At 54.4% G+C, this 23,765-nt stretch overlaps 1 protein-coding gene across 38 annotated transcripts in view; it reads right to left on the bottom strand.

Annotated features, from left to right (window-relative positions):
* The window catches only part of LOC103351904 (uncharacterized), a 262,291-nt gene that overhangs the window by 128,350 nt on the left and 110,176 nt on the right, over window positions 1–23,765 (bottom strand). For 36 of the 38 annotated variants that reach the window (XM_070066604.1, XM_070066590.1, XM_070066581.1 and 33 more), the window contains 4 exons: window positions 22,590–22,677; window positions 13,267–13,301; window positions 11,501–11,596; window positions 4,608–4,703 (listed from right to left, as the gene is read on the bottom strand). In XM_070066604.1, the coding sequence (XP_069922705.1) occupies window positions 4,608–4,703; window positions 11,501–11,596; window positions 13,267–13,301; window positions 22,590–22,677 (315 nt within the window). The remainder of the gene's footprint in view (window positions 1–4,607; window positions 4,704–11,500; window positions 11,597–13,266; window positions 13,302–22,589; window positions 22,678–23,765) is intronic. The other 2 variants (XM_070066598.1, XM_070066606.1) reach the window with 2 other exon arrangements.

The raw sequence follows: 23,765 nt of genomic DNA, 5'->3' as shown, positions 1-23,765 counted from the left end.
GAATTGCACCACAAATGCCACCTGCCCTGGACCCCAACATTTCCTCCCTCTGCCTTGACACAGCTTCGGGGCTGCATATGGGACCAGTGCACAAGGGATGTCTGTAAGGACCCTGAGCCACAGTAGGGACCTGCGCCCAAGCCAGCCCCACCGTCTACACCACCCTTGGCTTCAGCCCTGGAAAATCCTTGCAAAGGCCCCACAGGCTGGGACACCTCCTCATCCAGGCACAGGCTGACTCGGACACTGTCACTGGAATGATCCAGGTGCCTTCTAATATGAGGAAGAGTGGCTGTGGGGCTCTCAGGAAACGCTGGCGCTGTCCTAGGCCATGTCACCCAGCACCTCCAGAACTGGTGTGAAAACATGGGAGTGTGGATCTCCCAGGGAGACCTGGGAGTCTACTAGGAAGGTAGTGGAGGCAGGCCACCGTACCCGTCATGATTAGCAGCTTGGAGCCAGAAGCACAGCACAGCACTTTTCCTGCCACTCAACCCTTGAAGGAAAACCAATGTCAGGCAGCTTGCACAGCTTAGAGTTGTTGAGAGGTCTGCATTAACACGGTTGCTCTTACTAGAGAACAGGGGGATTCCATATGACAGGGAAGCTGACTGTACTCTCTCACTCAGGACTTGTGGCACCACAGACCCAGCTCTGAGGAGCAGAGGGAACCAGCACTGTCACAGTCACAACCTGGTACTGGGGACCTGCCCTCAAGACTTTCAAATCATCCATCCCTGACCCAGGGTTTGGGAAACAGGGCCTGAAAACCTGAGGTCTTAATGCACAAAAGTCCACATGGCCAAACGATGAACCTCAACAGTGAGAAATCAATGGGGACAGACAGATTTTCAGCACTGTATCGAGACTGTGACAGAGGAATTGGTGGATCAGTCTAGAGACATCTTAATAGACTCCTAAGAGAAGCTGACAAGGACAAGGCCTTTAACATGAATTAGCTGGCAAAGAGCATGACCTACCCTAGACTTTCTACTCACTTGCCCCTGGGAGGCACCAAGTCTCCAAAGAAGGGCACCAGGTTCCTGGGCTTAACGGACACAACAGAGAGGTGGTAGAAATGAAAAAGACCAGGGAGGTGTCTGCCCTGGGAGCACAGAGGGAATCCTGGTCTAGTGGAGGTGGGGGTGCTACACCCAACCCTGCAGGGCTTATGCAGCATCTGCTGACATCTTGATTGCCAGGGCCCTAGTGTGAGATCTGCAGAGCCAGGGACCTCAGCCACAAAGGTGGTTCTAGATTCTTGGGTTCCATTATGTGGAGGACACCATTATCTTTTTCAGCCACAAAAGGCGGAGGGAGAGATGGGGAAGATGGGATGGTTCCATTTCTGGAGCAGCAGCGCCATCCAGAGGAAGCTGTTTCAGAATGAACTGTGTCCTCCAACACATCCAACATGGAAGGCTGGCAAGTAGGGGGAGAGTTCAGTGCCCAGAGCAGGCACCAGGAAGGTTGGTGTGGAAAGTTGAGTGCTGGGCTCCCCGACCCAGGGATCCAGAGAGGCCCGGACTGCAAGGCCGCAGAAGCGGTGGGGTTGGTGCTCAGGGGCCGCCATGGTGCACAGCCTGCAGCTGAAGCATCTCAGGGCACTGTGTCTCTGCACAGGAGGGGAGGCAGCACTTCCTGACTCTCCCCACCAGGGCACAGCAGGGAGCCTGAGCAGCTCTGCTCCCCTGCACTGGGTGAGCTTTACTCTCCCTGCCCCCCACACCCTGCAGGTCTCAGGGGCACAGCAGATTCCTGCTCGCTGAGGTCACAGCTCCCTCAGCACAGGCGACACCTGACTGGCACTGAGGAGGAGCCCGCACACCTGTCACACTGATGACCGCCGTTCCCCGCTGGCCTGCATCTGTGCTCCTGCGGGGACGGGGTCCTCCTGGGATGGCCACCATGCTGATCAGGTCACCTATGAGGGGACAGAGGTAGGAAAATGCTCCAGTCCCTACTGGGGCTCATGTAACCCCCTTTACTCAACAAGCCGCTGTGTTCCTCCTCCAGGCAGTTGCTGAGACACTGGGAGTCTCCTAGACAATTAAGAACAGAAAGTGGGCCACCCTACTTCACGCCTAAGGCAAGATGATGGGCAAAAATGCACACAGCTCCTGTGCTGACAAAATGGCTGAGGCTTCTACAAGCCCCGCCCAGACATGGCGGCCACCAGGCTCCCGACTCTCCCAGGCTAGGACACAGAGGCTACAAGTCCCGGAGCTCAGACCCTGCCACTGCCTTGTTCCAGAGCCTCCACAGTCCATTCCTTGCAGGAAACCGAGCTGCCCCGAGGCTCCAAGGGCTCTGAGCCCCCCGTGGAAATGGCCTCAGCACCCGCGTGCACCCTCACGTCTCTGGAAGCCAGTTCTGCGTTTGCGCACAGCCGCAAACCTAGCGGGATCCGCCAATGGATTCCTCTTGATGGCAGTATTGTACCACAAATTCCATCTGCCCTGTACCCGCGGGTCCTCCCTCCTCCCTTCGTGAACGAAAAAAATGGCGCTGTCCAGTGGGTGCCCAGCATGGCTGCAATCCACATAGGCTACTCTGCCTGGGTCTGAGGGGAGCACCAGGAGCTAAGGCAATGCACTGGGTGCTGTCAAATCCTGTGGCTCCCAAAAAACCTAGCTTCCTACCTAGGCCTGTTCCTATGTCCTCGAGCTGGATGAGACGCTGGTTTGGGAAGTCTGCTGTCATCTCTCTGGATGGCAGCATACGGCATAAAGAGAGGAAATCCTGAGAGAAGATCCTTGAACTCATCCTTCATCAAGTTCGGACTCAAGAGCCCCAGGAAAGCAACAACTCTGCCTCTGCAAACAACATCTTACCAGAACTTTACAGGTAGGGAGTGATTAACTTGACTTGAAGAGACTTGTAGACATATTTCTTCCTTTTGTGGTATTATACACATTAAAATTCCACAAGGGGAGCAGAGAGGGGAAATCAGTCTGCAGGACCCCAATAGAGCTAACACTGTTGGGAGGCCGAGGGCTTTGGGAGCTTTACTCATGGAATCCGCAAGCTGGGGAGCGCTTCCTTGGACCCTGACATCATTGCGATCTCACCATGGCCTGGTAGCTGCCCCACAATATGTACCTTGGGATAGGCAAACAAGGCCATCCTGATGGCAATCATGTATGACAAATGCCAACCTGACTTGTCCAGCGCCCCACAGGCCATATCCTCTTCCTCTGCCATTTTCTACTAAAGCGAGAGATGATCTATGTCTGTGCATGGTGCAACGTGACATTTGCTGCAGCCAGCACTGACATGGGACCCTCTGTCATGTGGGGCCTCCTCCAGGTAGGCAGGTCACAGGCTTCTGTCAGAAGATCAAATGACTCCTCTCCCAAATCACCCTAAGAATGTATCGCAACACCTGCAAACACGGCTGTTCACCAATGGACACGGATGAGACCACAGAGATCTCATGCACAGAGATGTGCATAAGACCACCTTAGTCTATGTTATTCTCACCAGGATAGAAGAATCATAGTGAGGATGACAGGGTGCTGAGAGCGCTGTACAAGGTCCACAACTTTGCAGAGAAAACAAGGGAGTCTTCAGAAGACAGCATTTGGCACAGCAGACTGAGCCGCCACCTACAACACAGGTGTCCTATATGGAACCTGGACAGAGTCCCAGCTGCTCTACTTGTGATCCAGTTCCCTAAGAATGTGCCTAGGAAAGCAGAAATAGATGGTTCAAGTCCCTGGCCCACTTCAGCCATGAGGAAGACCCAAGTGGAGTTCCAGGCAACTGGCTTCTATCTGGAAACCTGGCCATTTGGAGAGTGAACCAACAGGGGGAAGATCTCTCTTTTGTTCATTCTCTCTGGTAACTCTGCCTTTCAAATAAAGTGATTAGGATGATATTCCAATGAAAATAAGCACTGAGGTGATAGACGCACAGATGCATGTATTTTGTACCGGTGCTTCTCAGGAACATTTCTATGCTCCAGTGATAGATGTCAAATAAAGGTCACCATGTACTGAGGGACCTCCACACAGTAAACCTTAGTTCTTGGGGTTCTATGTTTGGAGCATGCAAAGAATTTTTTCAGCTACAAAGAGCAGAGGTAGAGTAGGGGAAAAAGGGGGGGTTACAATCCTGGAGCAATAGTATATCACCCAGCGGAAGAAGTTTCAGAATGCCCCGCAGTCCACCCTCCACATCACAAGCGCTAAGCTTCAGAAATGAGGAAGAGTACGTTCCGTCCCTGGTTGGAGAGCCGGTACACCAATAGATGTTGAGAAGAGAGTGAGCTGGGCTCCTCCACCAAGGGATCAGAAGAGGCCAGGCTGCCAGACTGCTGTGAGGTGGGGGCCAGTGCTCAGGGGCCGCCATGGTGCACAGCCTACAGCTGAAGCATCTCAGGGCACTGTGTCTCTGCACAGGAGGGGAGGCAGCACTTCCTGATTCTCCCCACCAGGTCACAGCAGGGAGCCTGAGCAGCTCTGCTCCCCTGCACTGGGTGAGCTTTACTCTCCCTGCCCTCCACACCCTGCAGGTCTCAGGGGCACAGCAGATTCCTGCTCGCTGAGGTCACAGCTCCCTCAGCACAGGCGACACCTGACTGGCACTGAGGAGGAGCCGCACACCTGTCACACTGATGAGCGCCGTTCCCGGCTGGCCTGCATCTGTGCTCCTGCGGGGACTGGGTCCTCCTGGGATGGCCGCCATGCTGATCAGGTCACCTGTGAGGGGACAGAGGTAGGAAAATGCTCCAGTCCCTTTGGTGCTCATGTAACCCCCTTTCCCTCAACAAGCCCCTGTGTTCCTCCATCAGGCAGTTCCTGGGCAACTTGGAGTCTCCCAGACAATTCAGAATACAAAGTGTGCCACCAACTTCACTCCTAAGACAAGGGGAGGGACGAAAATGCCCTCATATCCTGCTCTGACAAAATGGCTGAGGCTTCTACAAGTCCCACCATACATGGCGGCCACCAGGCTCCAGACTCTTCCAGGCTAGGACACGGGCCACAAGTCCCGGAACTCAGCCCCTAGCAGTGCCTGGGTCCAGAGCCTCCAGAGCCCACTCCTCTCAGGAAACCGAGCTGCCCCAGGACTCCAAGGGCTTTGAGCCCACCACCAAAATGGCCTCAGGACCCGCCTGCACCCTCACGTCCCTGGGAAGCCAGTTCTGCGCAGGCGCTCAGCCGCAAACCTAGCGGGATCCGCAAATGAATTCCTCTTGATGGCAATATTGCACCACAAATGCCATCTGCCCTGTACCCGCGGGTCCTCCCTCCTCCCTTCGTGAGGGAGAAAACGGCGCTGTCCAGTGGGTGCCTGCATGGCTGCAATCCACATAGCTACTCTGCCTGGGTCTGAGGGGAGCACCAGGAGCTAAGGCAATGCACTGGGGGCTGAACCCATCCGGTGCCCTGGCAGGCTGGCCTCAGCAAGAAATTCCTGGGCTGCCCTCGAGACCAACAGTCAATGGGCACTCCTTAGGGCAACACCAGTGGGGACAGGCACAACGCTTATCCAGGCTACACTATCAGCACCACAAATGGCTTCCGCCCTCTGGAATGAAGGCTTTGGACCAGGGGCTCTGACCCAATCCTATCCAACAACAGTGGGACTCAGACACTGTCACACAGCCCTGCCACGTCTGCTTGCCCAGGAGGTCCGGGACAGGCAGATACACTGACCCAGTCACTGATGAGTCATTTTGACATGAAGTCTCCTCCAGGCAGACCTAAAGCGTCTGTACCCAGAGGTACTGGGAAGGAAGAGAGTGAAGGGTTACAGCCACTTGTGGACCACTGGCCTTAGTACTCTCTATCCTTACAGGGCTCTCCCCGTTCCTGTGGGCAATGAGGGTCCCACACTAATGCCACTCAGGAGGGCAGACAGGGGCCACAGCAAACACAGCAGCTCTCCGTGCTCCTGACCCAGGGTCACTGCCTGAGAACTCCCTATATTGGCAGAAGGAAACACATACTGGTGCTGACTCAGGAATAAGGAGGAATCTCTATCCACAGTGCATCAATCAGACAATTCAGGGAATGGAACAGGAAGGGGAATAACTATGCATGTATAGACAGGTTAAGGTGGGTGTGAGGAGTGTCTTTAAAGGCAAGTGAGAATGAAATGAGTGAAGGTTGGTTGTTTAATGAGGGCACAGCTGTACTTCCACATGAAGCTACGTGGAACAAAAGACCCCCCTCTATCAAATTATCCTCAGAATGTACTTGAAGGCATGCAAACACAGCTGTTCACCACTGGACTTAGATGAGACCATGGGAAATGTCCAAGTGGGCGCACACAGGAACCTAGGCCACCTTCCTCCAACTGTGGGTCCCTCTTGCAAGGGCATTCTCACAAGCTGGTGAATGCTAACCACCAGGCCTAAACCAGTCAGACACACAGAGGGAAGATGCAGAGGCAGCAGCTCAGGTCACAGCAGGGAGCCTGAGCAGCTCTGCTCCCCTGCACTGGGTGAGCTTTACTCTCCCTGCCCCCCACACCCTGCAGGTCTCAGGGGCACAGCAGATTCCTGTTCGCTGAGGTCACAGCTCCCTCAGCACAGGCGACACCTGACTGGCACTGAGGAGGAGCCCGCACACCTGTCACACTGATGACCGCCGTTCCCCGCTGGCCTGCATCTGTGCTCCTGCGGGGACTGGGTCCTCCTGGCAGGCAGGCACACTGCATAGTTCACCTCTTAACGGCACAGAAGAAGGAAAATGGTCCGTTCCCTACAGGTGCTCATGTAACCCCCTTTCCCTCAACAAGCCCCTGTGTTCCTCCACCAGGCAGTTCCTGGGCCACTGGGCGTCTCCCAGACAATTCACTGTCAAATGTCTGCCACCCTACTTGACTCCTGAGACAACGGGAGGGAGGAAAATGCCCACAGCACCGGCTCAGCAGAAAAATGGCGGAGGCTCCCACAAGCCCCGCCCAGAGGTGGCCACCACTAGGCTCCAGAGCTCTTCCCATGAGGTCACAGCTGCCATGAATCCCAGAGCTCCGACCCCTGTAACTGCCTGTGTCCGGGCCTTCAGAGCCCACTCGATGTGGAGACCTGAGCTGGCTGGGTCTCCATGGATTTGAGCCCTACAGGGAACATCGTCTTGGCACCAACCTATACCCTCACTTCCCTGCCAAGCCAGACCCGCCCAGGCGCATAGCCACCACCTGAGGAGATCCGCAAATGAATTCCTCTTGATGGCAGTATTGCACCACAAATGCCATTCTCCTGTTCCCTCCAGTCCTCCCTCCTCCCTGCGTGGAAGAAAAAACAACCAGTCCTGTCCCAACAGATACCTAGCATGGCTGCCTGGTTCCTAGGGACCAGGAGGAGCTAGGGCAATGTACTGGGTGTTAGACATACCCGGAGCCCATGCAGTCTGTTTTAAGCACGCAGTCCTGGGCTGCCCTTGGGAACTTGCTCATCGGACTCTCCTTAGGGCACCCCCCGTGGGGACAGGGCACCTGACCTAGCCAGGCCCCACTGTCTGCACCACAAGTTGCTTAGGCTCTCCAGGATACAAGCAAAGATCCCACTGGCTCTCACCCAATCCCATTCTGAAAAGCAGGGGACTTTACACTGTCACTGAACCCTGCCACGCCAGCCTGCCCATCAGGTACAGGGCAGCCAGAGAATCTGAATCCGTCATTGACAAGTCATTCCCACATGACAGCTCATCCAGGCAGACTGAAAGGGTATGTAGTCAGAGGTACTGGGAAGGAAGAGAGGGATGAGTACAGCCATGCCAGGACCACAGGCCTCACGAAACCTGTACTCTCACAGGGCTCCTCCCTGGTCTGCAGATCTAGAGGTCCCACACTCAGGATGGGAGACAAGGGCCACAGCAAACACACTAACTCTCCATGCGCCTGACCCAGGGTCACTGCCTGAAAACTCCTTATATTGCCAGAAGGACACACATATTGGTGATAACTCATGAATTAGGAGGAATCTATCCATACTACATCATGCAGACAATTGAACGGAATGGAACAAGAAGGGGTATACATATGCATATATAGACCTGATAACGTATAAGTGACATAGTATCTTTACAGGCAAGTGGGAGCACAGAGGGAGACATCGTTTCCCCCAGGACCCCAGTACAGCACACACTGCTGAAAGGCCTCATGCATTAGGTTCCTTTCTTAACTGGGTTCATCCACAAACGGTAGGAGGGGAGAAGATGGGGGCAGGTGGCAATAGTGGGGCAACACAGCCATGAAATATAAGTGGTCTGACTGTGCCGTCCCCTCTCTCTGTGCAGACCCTAGTAGAATGTTTGTGATTAGGGAACAGTGGGGTGGCAGCAATCATGGTTCTTGTTGCTGGCCAGGGCCCAGCAACAGGTGCCTCCTAATGGGTCTGGATCGGGTCACCCAGGGGTGGGACCTGGGGGACAGGCAGACATGGACAGGAGGCAGAGCAGGGCAGGCCTCACTGGCCGCCATATTTGAGACAAGCAGCTGAGTTGCTGTGGACACTGGCCCTGCTGAAAACCAGGTGAGAATTCCTGATTGGCGCTAGACCTAAAGCAGTTCAGGGTTTCAAGTCCGTTCCTGTCCCAGTTGTGTGTTACTTTCTGCACACCCTCAAACAAAGTCTGCTCTTCAGAGGCAAGTGGTCACTGCCTCTGCTGGCTCCTCCCACACTGCTAGGACCCCACCCCTAGGGGGCCCCTGTCATCCAGGCTCCTTCTGCTAAGGACAACTGCAGTAGGAGTGGCTCTATGCTCCTGCTGGGACCAGGAGCTCTCAGGAGCTCACAGGGAGGCTGAATGTAAAGATCTGAGACAGGTTCTGAGGAAGGGAAATGGATCAGTTCTAACTGGCATAAGCAGATTGTGAAACTGGCAAACTTCTGTGTTCTTGTAGGAGGAGGCAGGATCAAGGTTGAAGGAACCTCTTGAGGCCCAGAGGTCATCTAAAACAGTGACCCCCATGCATCAAGGCACCGGGACAGAATCCTGATCAGAACCAAGCTTAGGTCTTTGCAGAGACTTCTGCAAGCCCCATCCAGACATGGCCACTAACTGGATCCCGAGTTCGGCTATCTACTCCAAGCTGCATACACACACCGGAACTCGGTCCCCTGGCCTTGCCTATGTTCTGGGCCACCATAACCCACTGGACACGGTAGCCAAGCTGGACCCGGATCCAAGGGCTCTGAGCCCTCACAGGGGGAAGCCTTGGGACCCACCTGCACCCTCCCTTTTCTGCCAAGCCAGTCCCACACAGGCACACAGCTGCAAGTGCTGTCGGGTTGCATAAACTGCTTCCTCTCCATGGCAGTATTATAGCACAAACGCCACATGCCCTACCCCAAAACGTGTCTATCCTCCGCCCTTCAAACAGCTACAAAATGCCCAGAGCTGTTCAGCAGGAATCCAAAATGGCTGCTGCCCAGCATGACCACTCTTCCTGCCTGAGGGGAGCAGGAGGAGCCAACACACAGCACTGGGTACTGCACTGACCCTGGTGGCTGTACACTGCTGGGGGCTGCACGTGTGACCAGCGCACAAGGACGTCTACATGGACACCCCAGCTATAGTAGGGTCCTGCACCTAGTCGGGCCGCAACACCTGCACTGCACTTGGCTTCAGCCCTCGGGGATCCATGCAAAGGCCCCACAGGCTAGGACACCTGATCACCCAGCCTAGGCCTCTGCTCCCCTATTGGAGGGACAGACGGCTCTGAGAGGCCTCTACCAGAGTCCCTACCCCTGAGCCAGTGCTACTGTCCAGAAAGGGGCTCGAGGAAATCATCACACTCATCCAGGTAAGCACACCTTGACAGAGGGTTCTGCTGGTCCCTAAAGGCATGATTGTCACTGAGATGCAAATTTTGATACTTTATCCTAATGCAGAGGCAGCCTAGCTCTCTGCAGGGCCCTAGTGCTGGCTGAACCTATGCAGCCTTGGGTCAACTTTCCTCAAGCCTGCTGACACGTGGAAGCTGGGCAAACCTGACCGTGGCCCTCCCTGGGACCCTGACTTGATTTCATTCCCTCTCACTCCCACTATGGCTAGGTAGCTGTCTCAGGGGTACGTATCTCAGGACTGGCAAACAAGATTATCGTGATGGAAGAAATGCAAGAGAAAATCCAGAAAGCCTTCTCCAGTACCCACACACCCTTTCATTCCTCTGCTGTTTTCCTTAAGTCAAGACTCCACATGTGTCCATTTAGATACTACCTGAAGACTCATGACCCCAGGTCTCCCAATTGACCCTCCATCCTGAGAGAACTCGCGTGAAGTGAGATCCTAGGATTAAATCAAGGAGCCCAGTGAAGCTATCCTAAGAATGTACACAATAGGCCAGCGCCCTGACTCATTTGGCTAATCCACCGCCTGTGGCGCCAGCACCCCAGGTTCTAGTCCAGGTTGCTCATCTTCCAGTCCAGCTCTCTACTGTGTCGGGAGTGCAATGCAGGATGGCCCAAGTACTTGGACCCTGCACCCGCATGGGAGACCAGGAAAGGCACCTGGCTACTGGCTTCGGATCAGTGTAGCGCAGGCCGTAGCTGCCATTTGGGCGGTGAACCAATGGAAAAAGAAAGACCTTTCTCTCTGTGTGTCTCTCTCTCTCTAACTCTGCTTGTCAAAAAAAAAGGAGCCTCTGGGCTCTTCCTGGGTTGGGGGTCATGAAGAGAGAGTGAGGAGCTGAGGGAATAGTAGTCAGAAAGTGGAGAGGTCATTCTATCAGATTCACCTTCCCCAGACAGGCAGGATGCTAGGGAAGATGACTGCACCCAGGCAGGTGTGGCTGCTTCCATAATGGTGCAGAGGACTGCAGGAGTGCTCATGCTGATAATTCGGATCAAAACACATACAAAGATCTATAGAAACACAGATTCTGCTTGTCTTTCCACTGACAATTATAATCCCAGAGAGAGCATTCACCAAGGGACAGCAAGCACCCTGGTACTCCAACACTGGACACCTTCCTTCTTGGGTTCCTGTCTCTGGAGGACTCCATTATTTTTTTCAGCCACAAAAGGCGGAGGGAGAGAAGGGGAAGTCGGGACAGGCCCATTTCTGGAGCAGCAGCGCCATCCAGTGGAAGCTGTTTCAGAATGGCATACAGTACATCCAGCACATCCCACGAGGAAGGCCCGGAACTCAGGGAGAGTGAGTTCAGTGCCCAGAGCAGGCACCAGCAAGGTTGGTGTGGAAAGTGCCGGACTACCCACCCAGGAATCCTGCATGGCCCAGACTGCAAGGCTGATGTGGTGCTGGGAGCCAGTCCTCAGGGGCCGCCATGTTGCACAGCCTGCAGCTGAAGCATCTCAGGGCACTGTGTCTCTGCACAGGAGGGGAGGCAGCACTTCCTGACTCTCCCCACCAGGTCACAGCAGGGAGCCTGAGCAGCTCTGCTCCCCTGCACTGGGTGAGCTTTACTCTCCCTGCCCCCCACACCCTGCAGGTCTCAGGGGTACAGCAGATTCCTGCTCGCTGAGGTCACAGCTCCCTCAGCACAGGCAACACCTGACTGGCACTGAGGAGGAGCCGCACACCTGTCACACTGATGACCGCCGTTCCCCGCTGGCCTGCATCTGTGCTCCTGCGGGGGCTGGGTCCTCCTGGGATGGCCGCCATGCTGATCAGGTCATCTATGAGGGGACAGAGGCAGGAATATGCTCCAGTCCCTTTGGTACTCATGTAACCCCCTAAACCCTCAACAAGCCCCAGCGTTCCTGCCCAGGCAGTTCCTGGACCACTGGGAGTTTTCAGACAATTCAGAACAGAAAGTGTTGCACCCACTTCACACCTAAGAAAACAGGGACCAAATGCCCAAAGGTCCTGCTTAGGACAAAATGGCTGACACTTCCACAAGCCCCGCCCAGACATGGGGGCCACAGGGCTCCTGGCTATGTCAGGCTAGGACACAGCGGCCGCAGGGTCCTGAGATCAACCCATTGCCACTCCCTGTGTTCAGAAACTCCAGATTCCGCTCACTGCAATGAACCAAGCTGTCCCAGGCCTCCAAGGGCTCGGCACATGCCTGCACCCTCACTTCCCTGGGAAGCCAGTTCTGCGCAGGCGCTCAGCCGCCAGCCTAGCAGTATCCGCAACTGAATTCCTCTTGATGGCAGTGTTGCACCACAAATGCTATCGGTCCTGTACCCGCCGGTTCTCCCTCCACCCTTCGTACAGGAAAAAAACAGCGCTGTCCAGTGGGTGCCCAGCAAGGCTGCAATCCACATGGGCTACTCTGCCTGGGTCTGAGAGGAGTAGGGGCAGCTAAGGCAATGCACTGGGGGCTGAACCCATCTGGTAGCCAGGCAGCCTGGCCTCAACAAGAAACTCCTGGGCTGCCCTTGGGAACAACACTCAGTGGAAGCTCATGAGGGCAACACCAGTGGTGGTAGGCACCACACCTAGCCATGGCACACAGTCTGCACTACAAAAGGTTTCAGTCCTCAGGGATCAAGGCATTAGTCAGAGGTTCTGACCCAATCCTATCCTGACAACAGTGAGACTCAGACATTTACTGAACCCTGCCACAACAGATAAACCAGGAAGCCCAGGGCAACCAAATAATCTGAATCAGTCCCTGACAAGTCATATACTCAGGAAGTCTCATCCAGACAGACTTAAAAGGTCTGCAGCCAGAGGTACTGGGAAGGAAGACAGGGAAGAGTTACAGCCATCCCAGGACTACAGGCCTCAGTACCTCTCTACACCCATAGGGCTCTCCCCTGCTCTGTGGACAATGAGAGTCCCACACTAAGGCCACTCAGGAAGGGAGATGGGGCCACACCAAACACACTGACTCTCCTTGCACGTGACCCAAGGTCAATGCTGGATTACTCCTTATATTGGCAGAAGGAAACACATATTGGTGCTGACTCAGGAATTAGGAGGAATCTCTATCCACAGTGCATCATTCAGACAAATGACAGGATGGAACAGGAAGGGGAATAAGTACACATGTATAGACCTGATAAAGGGGGTGTGAGAAGTATCTTTACAGGCTAGTAAGAATGAATGAGAGAAGGGGTGGTTGTTTAATGGAGGCAAAGTCAGAGCTGCACGTGGAGTTACCTGGATGGTACAGCAAACCCATGGGTCCTGCCAGGGGCACCTCCATGTGCAAATGCACTCTGGACTCTTACACGTCATGGAGACACAACGTGGGACATTCCATAGGGAGTGCGAGCCAGGGCTTTGTCTCCCATCTTCCATTCTGACGTGGGCCCTGTCACTTCCTGCTGTCCCCACAATGCCCTGCTTCCTACCAGGCCAGCTCCTGTGTCTCTGAGCGGGATGGGATACCTACTTGGGAAGTCTCCACTGTCCTCTCTCTGGAATGGGCTGCAAAAACACAAAAGAAAGGAAATAAGGAGAGGACATCCAGGAATTCATCCTTCATGAGGTTAGAAATCCATACACCCATGAAAGCAACAACTGTGCCTCTGAAAACAACCTTGTACCAGACCTTTATAAATAAATTCACATGAACCTAGAGAGGTGGCAGTGGTTAGGGCTTACAATGTGAAATGTTACGGTATGTCAAGGGACCTGTAGACATCCTTACTCATATTGTTATCTTCTACACAGTAACGTTCCACAAGGGGAGCAGACAGAGGGAGAAGTCAATTTCCTCAGGACCCCAAGACAGCTGATACTGCTTAAAGGCGGTGTGCACTTGAGGCCTTACCCTGGGGGTTCATCCACAAAGGGTAGGAGAGGAGGAGATGGGGGCAGGTGGCAATAGTGGGGCAACACAGCCATGAAATATAAGGGGTCTGACTGTGCCTTCCCCTCTCTCTGTGCAGACCCTAGTAGAATGTTTGTGATTAGGGAACAGTGGGGTGGCAGCAATCATGGTTCTTGTTGCTGGCCAGGGCCCTCCAGCAGGTGCCTCCTTAATGGGAGTGGATCGGGTCACCCAGGGGTGGAACCTGGGGGACAGGCAGATATGGACAGGTGGCAGAGGAGGGCAGGCCTCACTGGCCGCCATATTTGAGACAAGCAGCTGAGTTGCTGTGGACACTGGCCCTGCTGAAAAACCAGGTGAGAACTCCTGATTGTCTGGCGCTAGACCTAAAGCAGTTCAGGGTTTCAAGTCCGTTCCTGTCCCAGTTGTGTGTTACTTTCTGCACACCCTCAAACAAAGTCTGCTCTTCCTAGGCAAGTGGTCACTGCCTCTGCTGGCTCCTCCCACACTGCTAGGATCCCACCCCTAGGGGGCCCCTGTCATCCAGGCTCCTTCTGCTAAGGACAACTGCAGTCAGGAGCGCTCTATGCTCCTGCCAGGACCAGGAGCTCTCAGGAGCTCACAGGGAGGCTGAATGTAAGGACTCGCAGCCAGATACCATGCAATGGAAATGGATCAGTTCTAATGGCCATAAGCAGATCCCGAAACTGGAAGACTCCTGTGTTCTTGTAGGAGGAGGCAGGTTCAAATTGAAAGAGTCCTCTTGGGCCCAGAGGTCATCGAAAACAGTGACCCCAATGCTTCAGGGCATGAGGGGATTAGGAAAATGAGATAGAATCCTGACCAGAAACAACTTTAGATCTTTGCAGAGAATTCTGCAAGCCCCGCCCAGAAAAGGCCACCACCAGGATCCCAATTCTGCATGCTGGGACAATCCATCACACCACCTGGAGCTCAGTACGGGGCTCACCTGTGTTCAGGGCTTCCACAACCCACAGGCCCCAGTGGCCACGCTGGCTCTGGACCCAAGGGTTCTGAGCTCTCACAGGGTGCAGCCTTGGGACCCATCTGCATCCTCCCTTTACTGCCAAGCCAGTCCACACATGCACATAGCTGGAAGGGTTGGTGAGATGTGCCAACCGCTTCCTCCTGATGGCAGAATTGCACCACAAATGCCACTTGCTCTGAACCCCAACATTTCCTCCCTCTGCCTTGACACAGCTTCGGGGCTGCACATGGGACCAGTGCACAAGGGATATCTGTAAGGACCCTGAGCCACAGTAGGGACCTGCACCTAAGCCAGCCCCACCGTCTGCACCGCACTTGGCTTCAGCCCTGGAAATTCCTTGCAAAGGCCCCACGGGCTGGGACACCTCCTCATCCAGGCACAGGCTGACTCGGACACTGTCACTGGAATGTTCCAGGTGCCTTCTAATACGAGGAAGAGTGGCTGTGGGGCTCTCAGGAAACGCTGGCGCTGTCCTAGGCCATGTCACCCAGCACCTCCAGAACTGGTGTGAAAACATGGGAGTGTGGATCTCCCAGGGAGACCTGGGAGTCTACTAGGAAGGTAGTGGAGGCAGGCCACCGTACCCGTCATGATTAGCAGCTTGGAGCCAGAAGCACAGCACAGCACTTTTCCTGCCACTCAACCCTTGAAGGAAAACCAATGTCAGGCAGCTTGCACAGCTTAGAGTTGTTGAGAGGTCTGCATTAACACGGTTGCTCTTACTAGAGAACAGGGGGATTCCATATGACAGGGAAGCTGACTGTACTCTCTCACTCAGGACTTGTGGCACCACAGACCCAGCTCTGAGGAGCAGAGGGAACCAGCACTGTCACAGTCACAACCTGGTACTGGGAACCTGCCCACAAGACTTTCAAATCATCCCTGACCCAGGGTTTGGGAAACAGGGCCTGAAAACCTGAGGTCTTAATGCACAATAATCCACATGGCCAAACGGTGAACCTCAACAGTGAGAAATCAATGGGGACTATAGGTTTTCAGCACTGTATCGAGACTGTGACAGAGGAATTGGTGGATGGGTCTGGAGACATCTTAATAGACTTCTAAGAGAGGCTGACAAGGACAAGGCCTTTAACATGAATTAGCTGGCAAAGAGCATGACCTACCCTAGACGGTCTGCTCACTTGCCCCTGGGAGGCACCAAGTCTCCAAAGAAGGGCTGTGTCCCCAGGAGAATGCACCAGGTTCCTGGGCTTAACAGACACAACAGAGAGGTGGTAGAAATGAAAAAGACCAGGGAGGTGTCTGCCCTGGGAGCACAGAGGGAATCCTGGTCCAGTGGAGGTGGGGGTGCTACACCCAACCCTGCAGGGCTTATGCAGCATCTGCTGACATCTTGATTGCCAGGGCCCTAGTGTGAGATCTGCAGACCCAGAGACATTGGTTATTCTAGATTGTTGGGTTCCATTATGTGGAGGACACCATTATTTTTTTCAGCCACAAAAGGCGGAGGGAGAGATGGGGAAGATGGGATGGTTCCATTTCTGGAGCAGCAGCGCCATCCAGCGGAAGCTGTTTCAGAATGGCGTACAGTCCATCCAGTACGTCCCACCGGAAAGGCTCCCAAGTGAGGGGTAGAGAGGTCAGTCCCCAGAGCAGGCACCAGCACTGCAGGTATGAAAGTTGAGTGCCAGGCTCCCCGACCCAGGGATCCTGAGAGGCCCGGACTGCAAGGCTGCAGAGGTCGTGGGAGCCAGTCCTCAGGGGCCGCCATGTTGCACAGCCTGCAGCTGAAGCATCTCAGGGCACTGTGTGTCTGCACAGGAGACTGATGACCACCGTTCCCCACTGGACTGCATCTGTGCTTCTGCGGGGACTGGGTCCTCCTGGGATGGCCGCCATGCTGATCAGGTCACCTATGAGGGGACAGAGGTAAGAACTGCTCCACTCCCTATTGGTGCTCATGAACCACCGTTCCTTCAACAAGCCCCAGCGTTCCTGCCCAGGCAGTTCCTGGACCACTGGGAGTTTTCAGACACTTCAGAACAGAAAGTGTTGCACCCACTTCACTCCTAAAAAAAAGAAGGACCAAATGCCCAAAGATCCTGCTCAGGACAAAATGGCTGACACTTCCACAAGCCCAGCTCAGACATGGCGGCCACAGGGCTCCTGGCTTGTCAGGATAGGCCACGGCCACAAGGGCCACAAGTTCCGGAGCTCAGCCACCTGCCACTGCCTCTGTTCCGAAACTGCAGATTCCACTACTGCAAGGAACTGAGCTGTCCTGGGCCTCCAAGGGCTCAGCACACGCCTGCACCCTCATGCCCCTGGGAAGCCAGTTCTGCGCAGGCGCTCAGCCGCCAGCCTGGCAGTTTCCACAACTAAATTCCTCTTGATGGCAGTATTGCACCACAAATGCCATGCCCTGTACCCGCGGGTCCTCCCTCCTCCCTTCGTGAAGGAAAAAAACGGCGCTGACCAGTGGGTGCCCAGCCTTGCTGCAATCCACATAGCTACTCTGCCTGGGTCTGAGGGGAGCACCAGGAGCTAAGGCAATGCACTGGGGGCTGAACCCATCTGGTAGCCAGGCAGCCTGGCCTCAGCAAGAAATTCCTGGGCTGCCCTCCAGACCAACAGTCAATGGGCACTCCTTAGGGCAACACCAGTGGGGATAGGCACAACGCCTAGCCAGCCTACACTGTCAGCACCACAAATGGCTTCCGCCCTCTGGAATGAAGGCATAGGACCAGGGCTCTGACCCAATCCTATCCAACAACAGTGGGACTCAGACACTGTCACACAGCCCTGCCACGTCTGCTTGCCCAGGAGGTCCAGGACAGGCAGATACACTGACCCAGTCACTGATGAGTCATTTTGACATGAAGTCTCCTCCAGGCAGACCTAAAGCGTCTGTACCCAGAGGTACTGGGAAGGAAGAGAGGGAAGGGTTACAGCCACTTGTGGACCACTGGCCTTAGTACTCTCTATTCTTATAGGGCTCTCCCTGCTCCTGTGGGCAATGAGGGTCCCACACTAATGCCACTCAGGAGGGCAGACAGGGGCCACAGCAAACACAGCAGCTCTCCGTGCTCCTGACCCAGGGTCACTGCCTGAGAACTCCCTATATTGGCAGAAGGAAACACATACTGGTGCTGACTCAGGAATTAGGAGGAATCTCTATCCACAGTGCATCAATCAGACAATTCAGGGAACGGAAGACAAAAGGGAGTAAGTAAGCATGTATAGACAGGTTAAGGTGGGTGTGAGGAGTGTCTTTAAAGGCAAGTGAGAATGAAATGAGTGAAGGTTGGTTGTTTAATGAGGGCACAGCTGCACTGCCACTTGAAGCTACCTGGAACAAAAGACCCCCTTCTATCAAATTATCCTCAGAATGTACTTGAAGGCATGCAAACACAGCTGTTCACCACTGGACTTAGATGAGACCATGGGAAATGTCCAAGTGGGCGCACACACGAACCTAGACCACGTTCCTCCAACTGTGGGACCCTCTTGCAAGGGCATTCTCACAAGCTGCTGAATGATAGCCACCAGGCCTAAACCAGTCAGACACACAGAGGGAAGATGCAGAGGCAGCAGCTCAGGTCACAGAGGGAGCCTGAGCAGCTCTGCTCCCCTGCACTGGGTGAGCTTACTCTCCCTGCCCTCCACACCCTGCAGGTATCAGGGGCACAGCAGGTTCCTGCTCGCTGAGGTCACAGCTCCCTCAGCACAGGCGACACCTGACTGGCACTGAGGAGGAGCCGCACACCTGTCACACTGATGAGCGCCGTTCCCCGCTGGCCTGCATCTGTGCTCCTGCGGGGACTGGGTCCTCCTGGGATGGCCGCCATGCTGATCAGGTCACCTATGAGGGGACAGAGGTAGGAAAATGCTCCAGTCCCTTTGGTGCTCATGTAACCCCCTTTTCCTCAACAAGCCCCTGTGTTCCTCGACCAGGCAGGTCCTGGACCACTGGGAGTCTCCCAGACAATTCACCGTCAAAAATCCGCCACCCTACTTGACTCCTGAGACAAGGAGGAGAAGATGGGGGCAGGTGGCAATAGTGGGGCAACACAGCCATGAAATATAAGTGGTCTGACTGTGCCTTCCCCTCTCTCTGTGCAGACCCTAGTAGAATGTTTGTGATTAGGGAACAGTGGGGTGGAAGCAATCATGGTTCTTGTTGCTGGCCAGGGCCCTCCAGCAGGTGCCTCCTTAATGAGTCTGGATCGGGTCACCCAGGGGTGGGACCTGGGGGACAGGCAGACATGGACAGGAGGCAGAGGAGGGCAGGCCTCACTGGCCGCCATATTTGGGACAAGGAGCTGAGTTTTGTGGACACTGGCCCTGCTGAAAAACCAGGTGAGAACTCCTGATTGTCTGGAGCTAGACCTAAAGCAGTTCAGGGTTTCAAGTCCGTTCCTGTCCCTGTTGTGTGTTACTTTCTGCACACCCTCAAAGAAAGTCTGCTCTACATAGGCAAGTGGTCACTGCCTCTGCTGGCTCCTCCCACACTGCCATGGAGCCCCATCCCTAGGGGGCCCCTGTCATCCAGGCTCCTTCTATTAAGGACAACTGCAGTAGGAGGGGCTCTATGCTCCTGCTGGGACCAGGAGCTCTCAGGAGCTCACAGGGAGGCTGAATGTAAGGACTTGCAGCCAGATATCATGGAATGGAAATGGATCAGTTCTAACTGCCATAAGCAGATTCTGAAACTGGAAGACTCCTGTGTTCTTGGAGGAGGAGGCAGGTTTAAATTGAAAGAGTCCTCTTGGGGCCCAGAGGCCATCTAAAACAGTGACCCCAATGCATCAAGGCATAAAAGGATTAGGAAAACAAGACAGAATCCTGATCAGGATCAAGCCTAGGTCTTCTCAGAGACTTCTGCAAGCCCCGCCCAGACAAGGCCGCCACCAGGATCCCCAGTTCTGCATGCTGGGACAAGCCATCACACTACCTGGAGCACTGTACGTGGGTCACCTGTGTTCAGGGCTTCCACAACCCACAGGCTGCAGTGGCCACGCTAGCTCAGGACCCAAGGGGTCTGAGCTCTCAGAGTACAGAATTGGGACCCATCTGCATCTTCCCTTTACTGCCAAGCCAGTCCACACATGCACATACTGGAAGGGTTGGTGAGATGCGACAACTGCTTCCTAGTGATGGCAGAATTGCACCACAAATGCCACCTGCCCTGAACCCCAACATTTCCTCCCTCTGCCTTGACACAGCTTCGGGGCTGCACGTGGGACCAGTGCACAAGGGATGTCTGTAAGGACCCCGAGCCACAGTAGGGACCTGCGCCTAAGCCGGCTCCACCATCTGCACTGCCCTTGGCTTCCGCCCTCAGAAATCCATGCAAAGGCCCCACAGGCTAGGACACCTGTTTCCCTAGGCAAAAAAAAAAAAAGAAAAAAAAAAAGAAAAAAAGAAAAAAAAAGACCACATGACAAAACGATGAACCTCAACCGTGAGAAATCAATGGGGACAGAAAGGTTTTCAGCACTATTGCGAGAACGTGACAAAACAGGGTTGGATGGATGGGTCTAGAAACTCCCTAGTATACTCCTAGGAGAAGCTGACAAGGGCAAGGCCTTTAACATGAATTAGCTGGCTAAGAGCATGTCCTACCCTAGACATTCTACTCACTTGCCCCTGGGAGACACCAGCTCACCAAGGAAGGACTGTGTCCCCAGAGGAATGCACCAGGTTCCTGGGCTTAACAGACACAACAGAGAGGTGGTAGAAATGAAAAAGACCAGTGAGGTGTCTGCCCTGGGAGCACAGAGGGAATCCTGGTATAGTGGAGGTGGGGGTGCTACACCCAATCCTGCAGGGCTTATGCAGCATCTGCTGACATCTTGATTGCCAGGGTCCTAGTGTGAGATCTGCAGGGCCAGGGACCTCAGACACAAAGGAGATTCTAGATTGTAGGGTTCCATTATGTGGAGGACACCATTATTTTTTTCAGCCACAAAAGGCGGAAGGAGAGATGGGGAAGTCGGGACAGGCCCATTTCTGGAACAGCAGCGCCATCAAGCGGAAGCTGTTTCAGAATGAACTGTGTCCTCCAGCACATCCAACATGGAAGGCTGGCAAGTAGGGGGAGAGTTCAGTGTCCAGAGCAGGCACCAGCAAGGTTGGTGTGGAAAGTTGAGTGTAGGACTACCCACCCAGGGATCCTGAGAGGCCCGGACTGCAAGGCCACAGAAGCGGTGGGGCCGGTGCTCAGGGGCCGCCATGTTGCACAGCCTGCAGCTGGAGCATCTCAGGGCACTGTGTCTGCACAGGAGGGGAGGCAGCACTTCCTGACCCTCCCCACCAGGTCACAGCAGGGAGCCTGAGCAGCTCTGCTCCCCTGCACTGGGTGAGCTTTACTCTCCCTGCCCTCCACACCCTGCAGGTCTGCATCTGGAAAATGTTCCAGTCCCTTTGGTGCTCATGTAACCCCCTTTCCCTCAACAAGCCCCTGTGTTCCTCCACCAGACAGTTCCTGGACCACTGGGATTCTCCCAGACAATTCACCATCAAATGTCTGCCACCCTACTTGCCTCCTAAGACAACAGAAGGGAGGAAAATGCCCACAGCACCCGCTCAGCACAAAATGGAAGAGGCTTCCATAAGCCCCGCCCAGACATGGCTGCCACTAAGCTCTTCCCACCAGGTCACAGCTGCCATGAATCCCAGAGCTCAGACCCCTGTAACTGCCTGTGTCCAGGCCTTCAGAGCCCACTTGATGTGGAGACCTGAGCTGGCTGGGGTCTCCACGGATTTGAGCCCTACAGAAAACATCGTCTTGGCACCAACCTATACCCTCACTTCCCTGCCAAGCCAGTCCCGCCCAGGCACATAGCCACCAGCTGAGGAGATCCGCAAATGAATTCCTCTTGATGGCAGTATTGCACCACAAATGCCATTCTCCTGTTCCCTCCAGTCCTCCCTCCTCCCTGAGTGGAGGAAAAAACTACCAGTCCTGTCCCAACAGATACCTAGCATGGCTGCCTGGTTCCTAGGGACCAGGAGGAGCTAGGGCAATGTACTGGGTGTTAGACATACCCGGAGCCCATGCAGTCTGGTCTCAGCACGCAGTCCTGGGCTGCCCTTGAGAACTTGCTCATCGGACTCTCCTTAGGGCACTCCCCCGTGGGGGCAGGGCACCTGCACCTAGCCAGGCCCCACTGTCTGCACCACAAGTTGCTTAGGCTCTCCGGGATACAAGCAAAGATCCCACTGGCTCTCATCCAACCCCATTCTGAAAAGTGGGGGACTTTACACTGTCACTGAACCCTGCCACGCCAGCCTGCACCGGAGGTACAGGGCAGTCAGAGAATCTGAATCAGTCATTGACAAGTCATTCCCACATGACAGCTCATCCAGGCAGACTGAAAGGTATGTAGTCAGAGGTACTGGGAAGGAAGAGAGGGATGAGTTACAGCCATCCCAGGACCACAGGCCTCACGAATCCTGTACTCTCACAGGGCTCCTCCCTGGTCTGCAGATACAGAGGTCCCACACTCAGGACGGGAGACAAGGGCCACAGCAAACACACTAACTATCCATGTGCCTGCCCAGGGTCACTGCCTGAAGGACACACATATTGGTGGCAACTCATGAATTAGGAGGAATCTATCCACACTACATCATGCAGACAATTGAACGGAATGGAACAAGAAGGGGTATACATATGCATATATAGACCTGATAACGTATAAGTGACATAGTATCTTTACAGGCAAGTGAGAATCATTGAGTGAAGGTGTGGTCACAGCCACATTGCACATGGAGCAACCTGGATTGTACAGCAAACCCACGGGTCCTAGACAGGGACACCTCCACACACAAATACTCTCTGCACTCCTCCACTCCATGGAAACACAACCTTGGAACCAGGGAAGTGATCAGTGCATCATCTGAACTGTCCTCCCATCGAAGGTAGGCCCTGTCACTCCCGCTGCCCCCACAATGCCCTGCTTCTTACCCAGGCCAGCTCCTGTGGGTTGAGATGGAGTTTGAGTGGGATGAGATGCCAGTTTGGGAAGTCTCTACTGTCTTTTCTCCAGGATGGGCTGCAAAAGGGACAAAAGAAAGCAAATGAGGAGATGACATCCGGGAACTCATCCTTTATGAGCTTAGGACTCAATGTATCCAGGAAAGCAACAACTCTGCCTGTGAAAGCAACACTGCACCAGAGCTTTATAAATAAATTCATGTGGACCTAGGAAGGTAGCAGTGGTTAGGGCCTATAATGTAAAAAGTTATGCTATCTGCAGGGACCTCTAAACATCCTTACTCTTTTTGTTGTGTTCTGCACAGTGAGATTCCACAATGGGAGCAGAGAGGGAGACATCGTTTCCCCCAGGACCCCAGTACAGCACACACTGCTGAAAGGCCTCGTGCATTAGGTTCCTTTCTTAACTGGGTTCATCTAAAAACGGTAGGAGGGGAGAAGATGGGGGCAGGTGGCAATACTGGGGCAACACAGCCATGAAATGTAAGGGGTCTGACTGTGCCTTCCCTTCTCTCTGTGCAGACCCTAGTAGAATGTTTGTGATTAGGGAACAGTGGGGTAGAAGCAATCATGGTTCTTGTTGCTGGCCAGGGCCCTCCAGCGGGTGCCTCATTAATGGGTCTGGATCGGGTCACCCAGGGGTGGGACCTGGGGGACAGGAGACATGGACAGGAGTTAGGGAGGGCAGGCCTCACTGGCTGCCATATTTGAGACAAGCAGCTGAGTTTCTGTGGACACTGACCCTGCCGAAAAACCAGGTGAGAACTCCTGATTGTCTGGAGCTAGACCTAAAGCAGTTTAGGGTTTCAAGTCCATTCCTGTCCCAGTTGTGTGTTACTTTCTGCAGACCCTCAAACAAAGTCTGCTCTACATAGGCAACATCCACCCTGGTCACTGCCTCTGCTGGCTCCTCCCACACTGCTAGGACCCCACCCCTAGGGGGCCCCTGTCATCCAGGCTTTTTCATCTAAGGACAACTGCAGTAGGAGCGGCTCTATGCTCCTGCCTGGACCAGGAGCTCTCGGGAGCTCACAGGGAGGCTGAATGTAAGGATCTGAGACAGGTTCTGAGGAAGGGAAATGGATCAGTTCTAACTGCCATAAGCAGATTGTGAAACTGGAAGACTCCTGTGTTCTTGTAGGAGTT

The sequence above is a fragment of the Oryctolagus cuniculus genome, chromosome X (genome assembly GCF_964237555.1).
Source record: "Oryctolagus cuniculus chromosome X, mOryCun1.1, whole genome shotgun sequence".
NCBI classification, from domain to species: domain Eukaryota; kingdom Metazoa; phylum Chordata; class Mammalia; order Lagomorpha; family Leporidae; genus Oryctolagus; species Oryctolagus cuniculus.
Note: the sequence above shows the minus strand (reverse complement) of the source record. Positions and strands in the feature narration are given on the sequence as shown.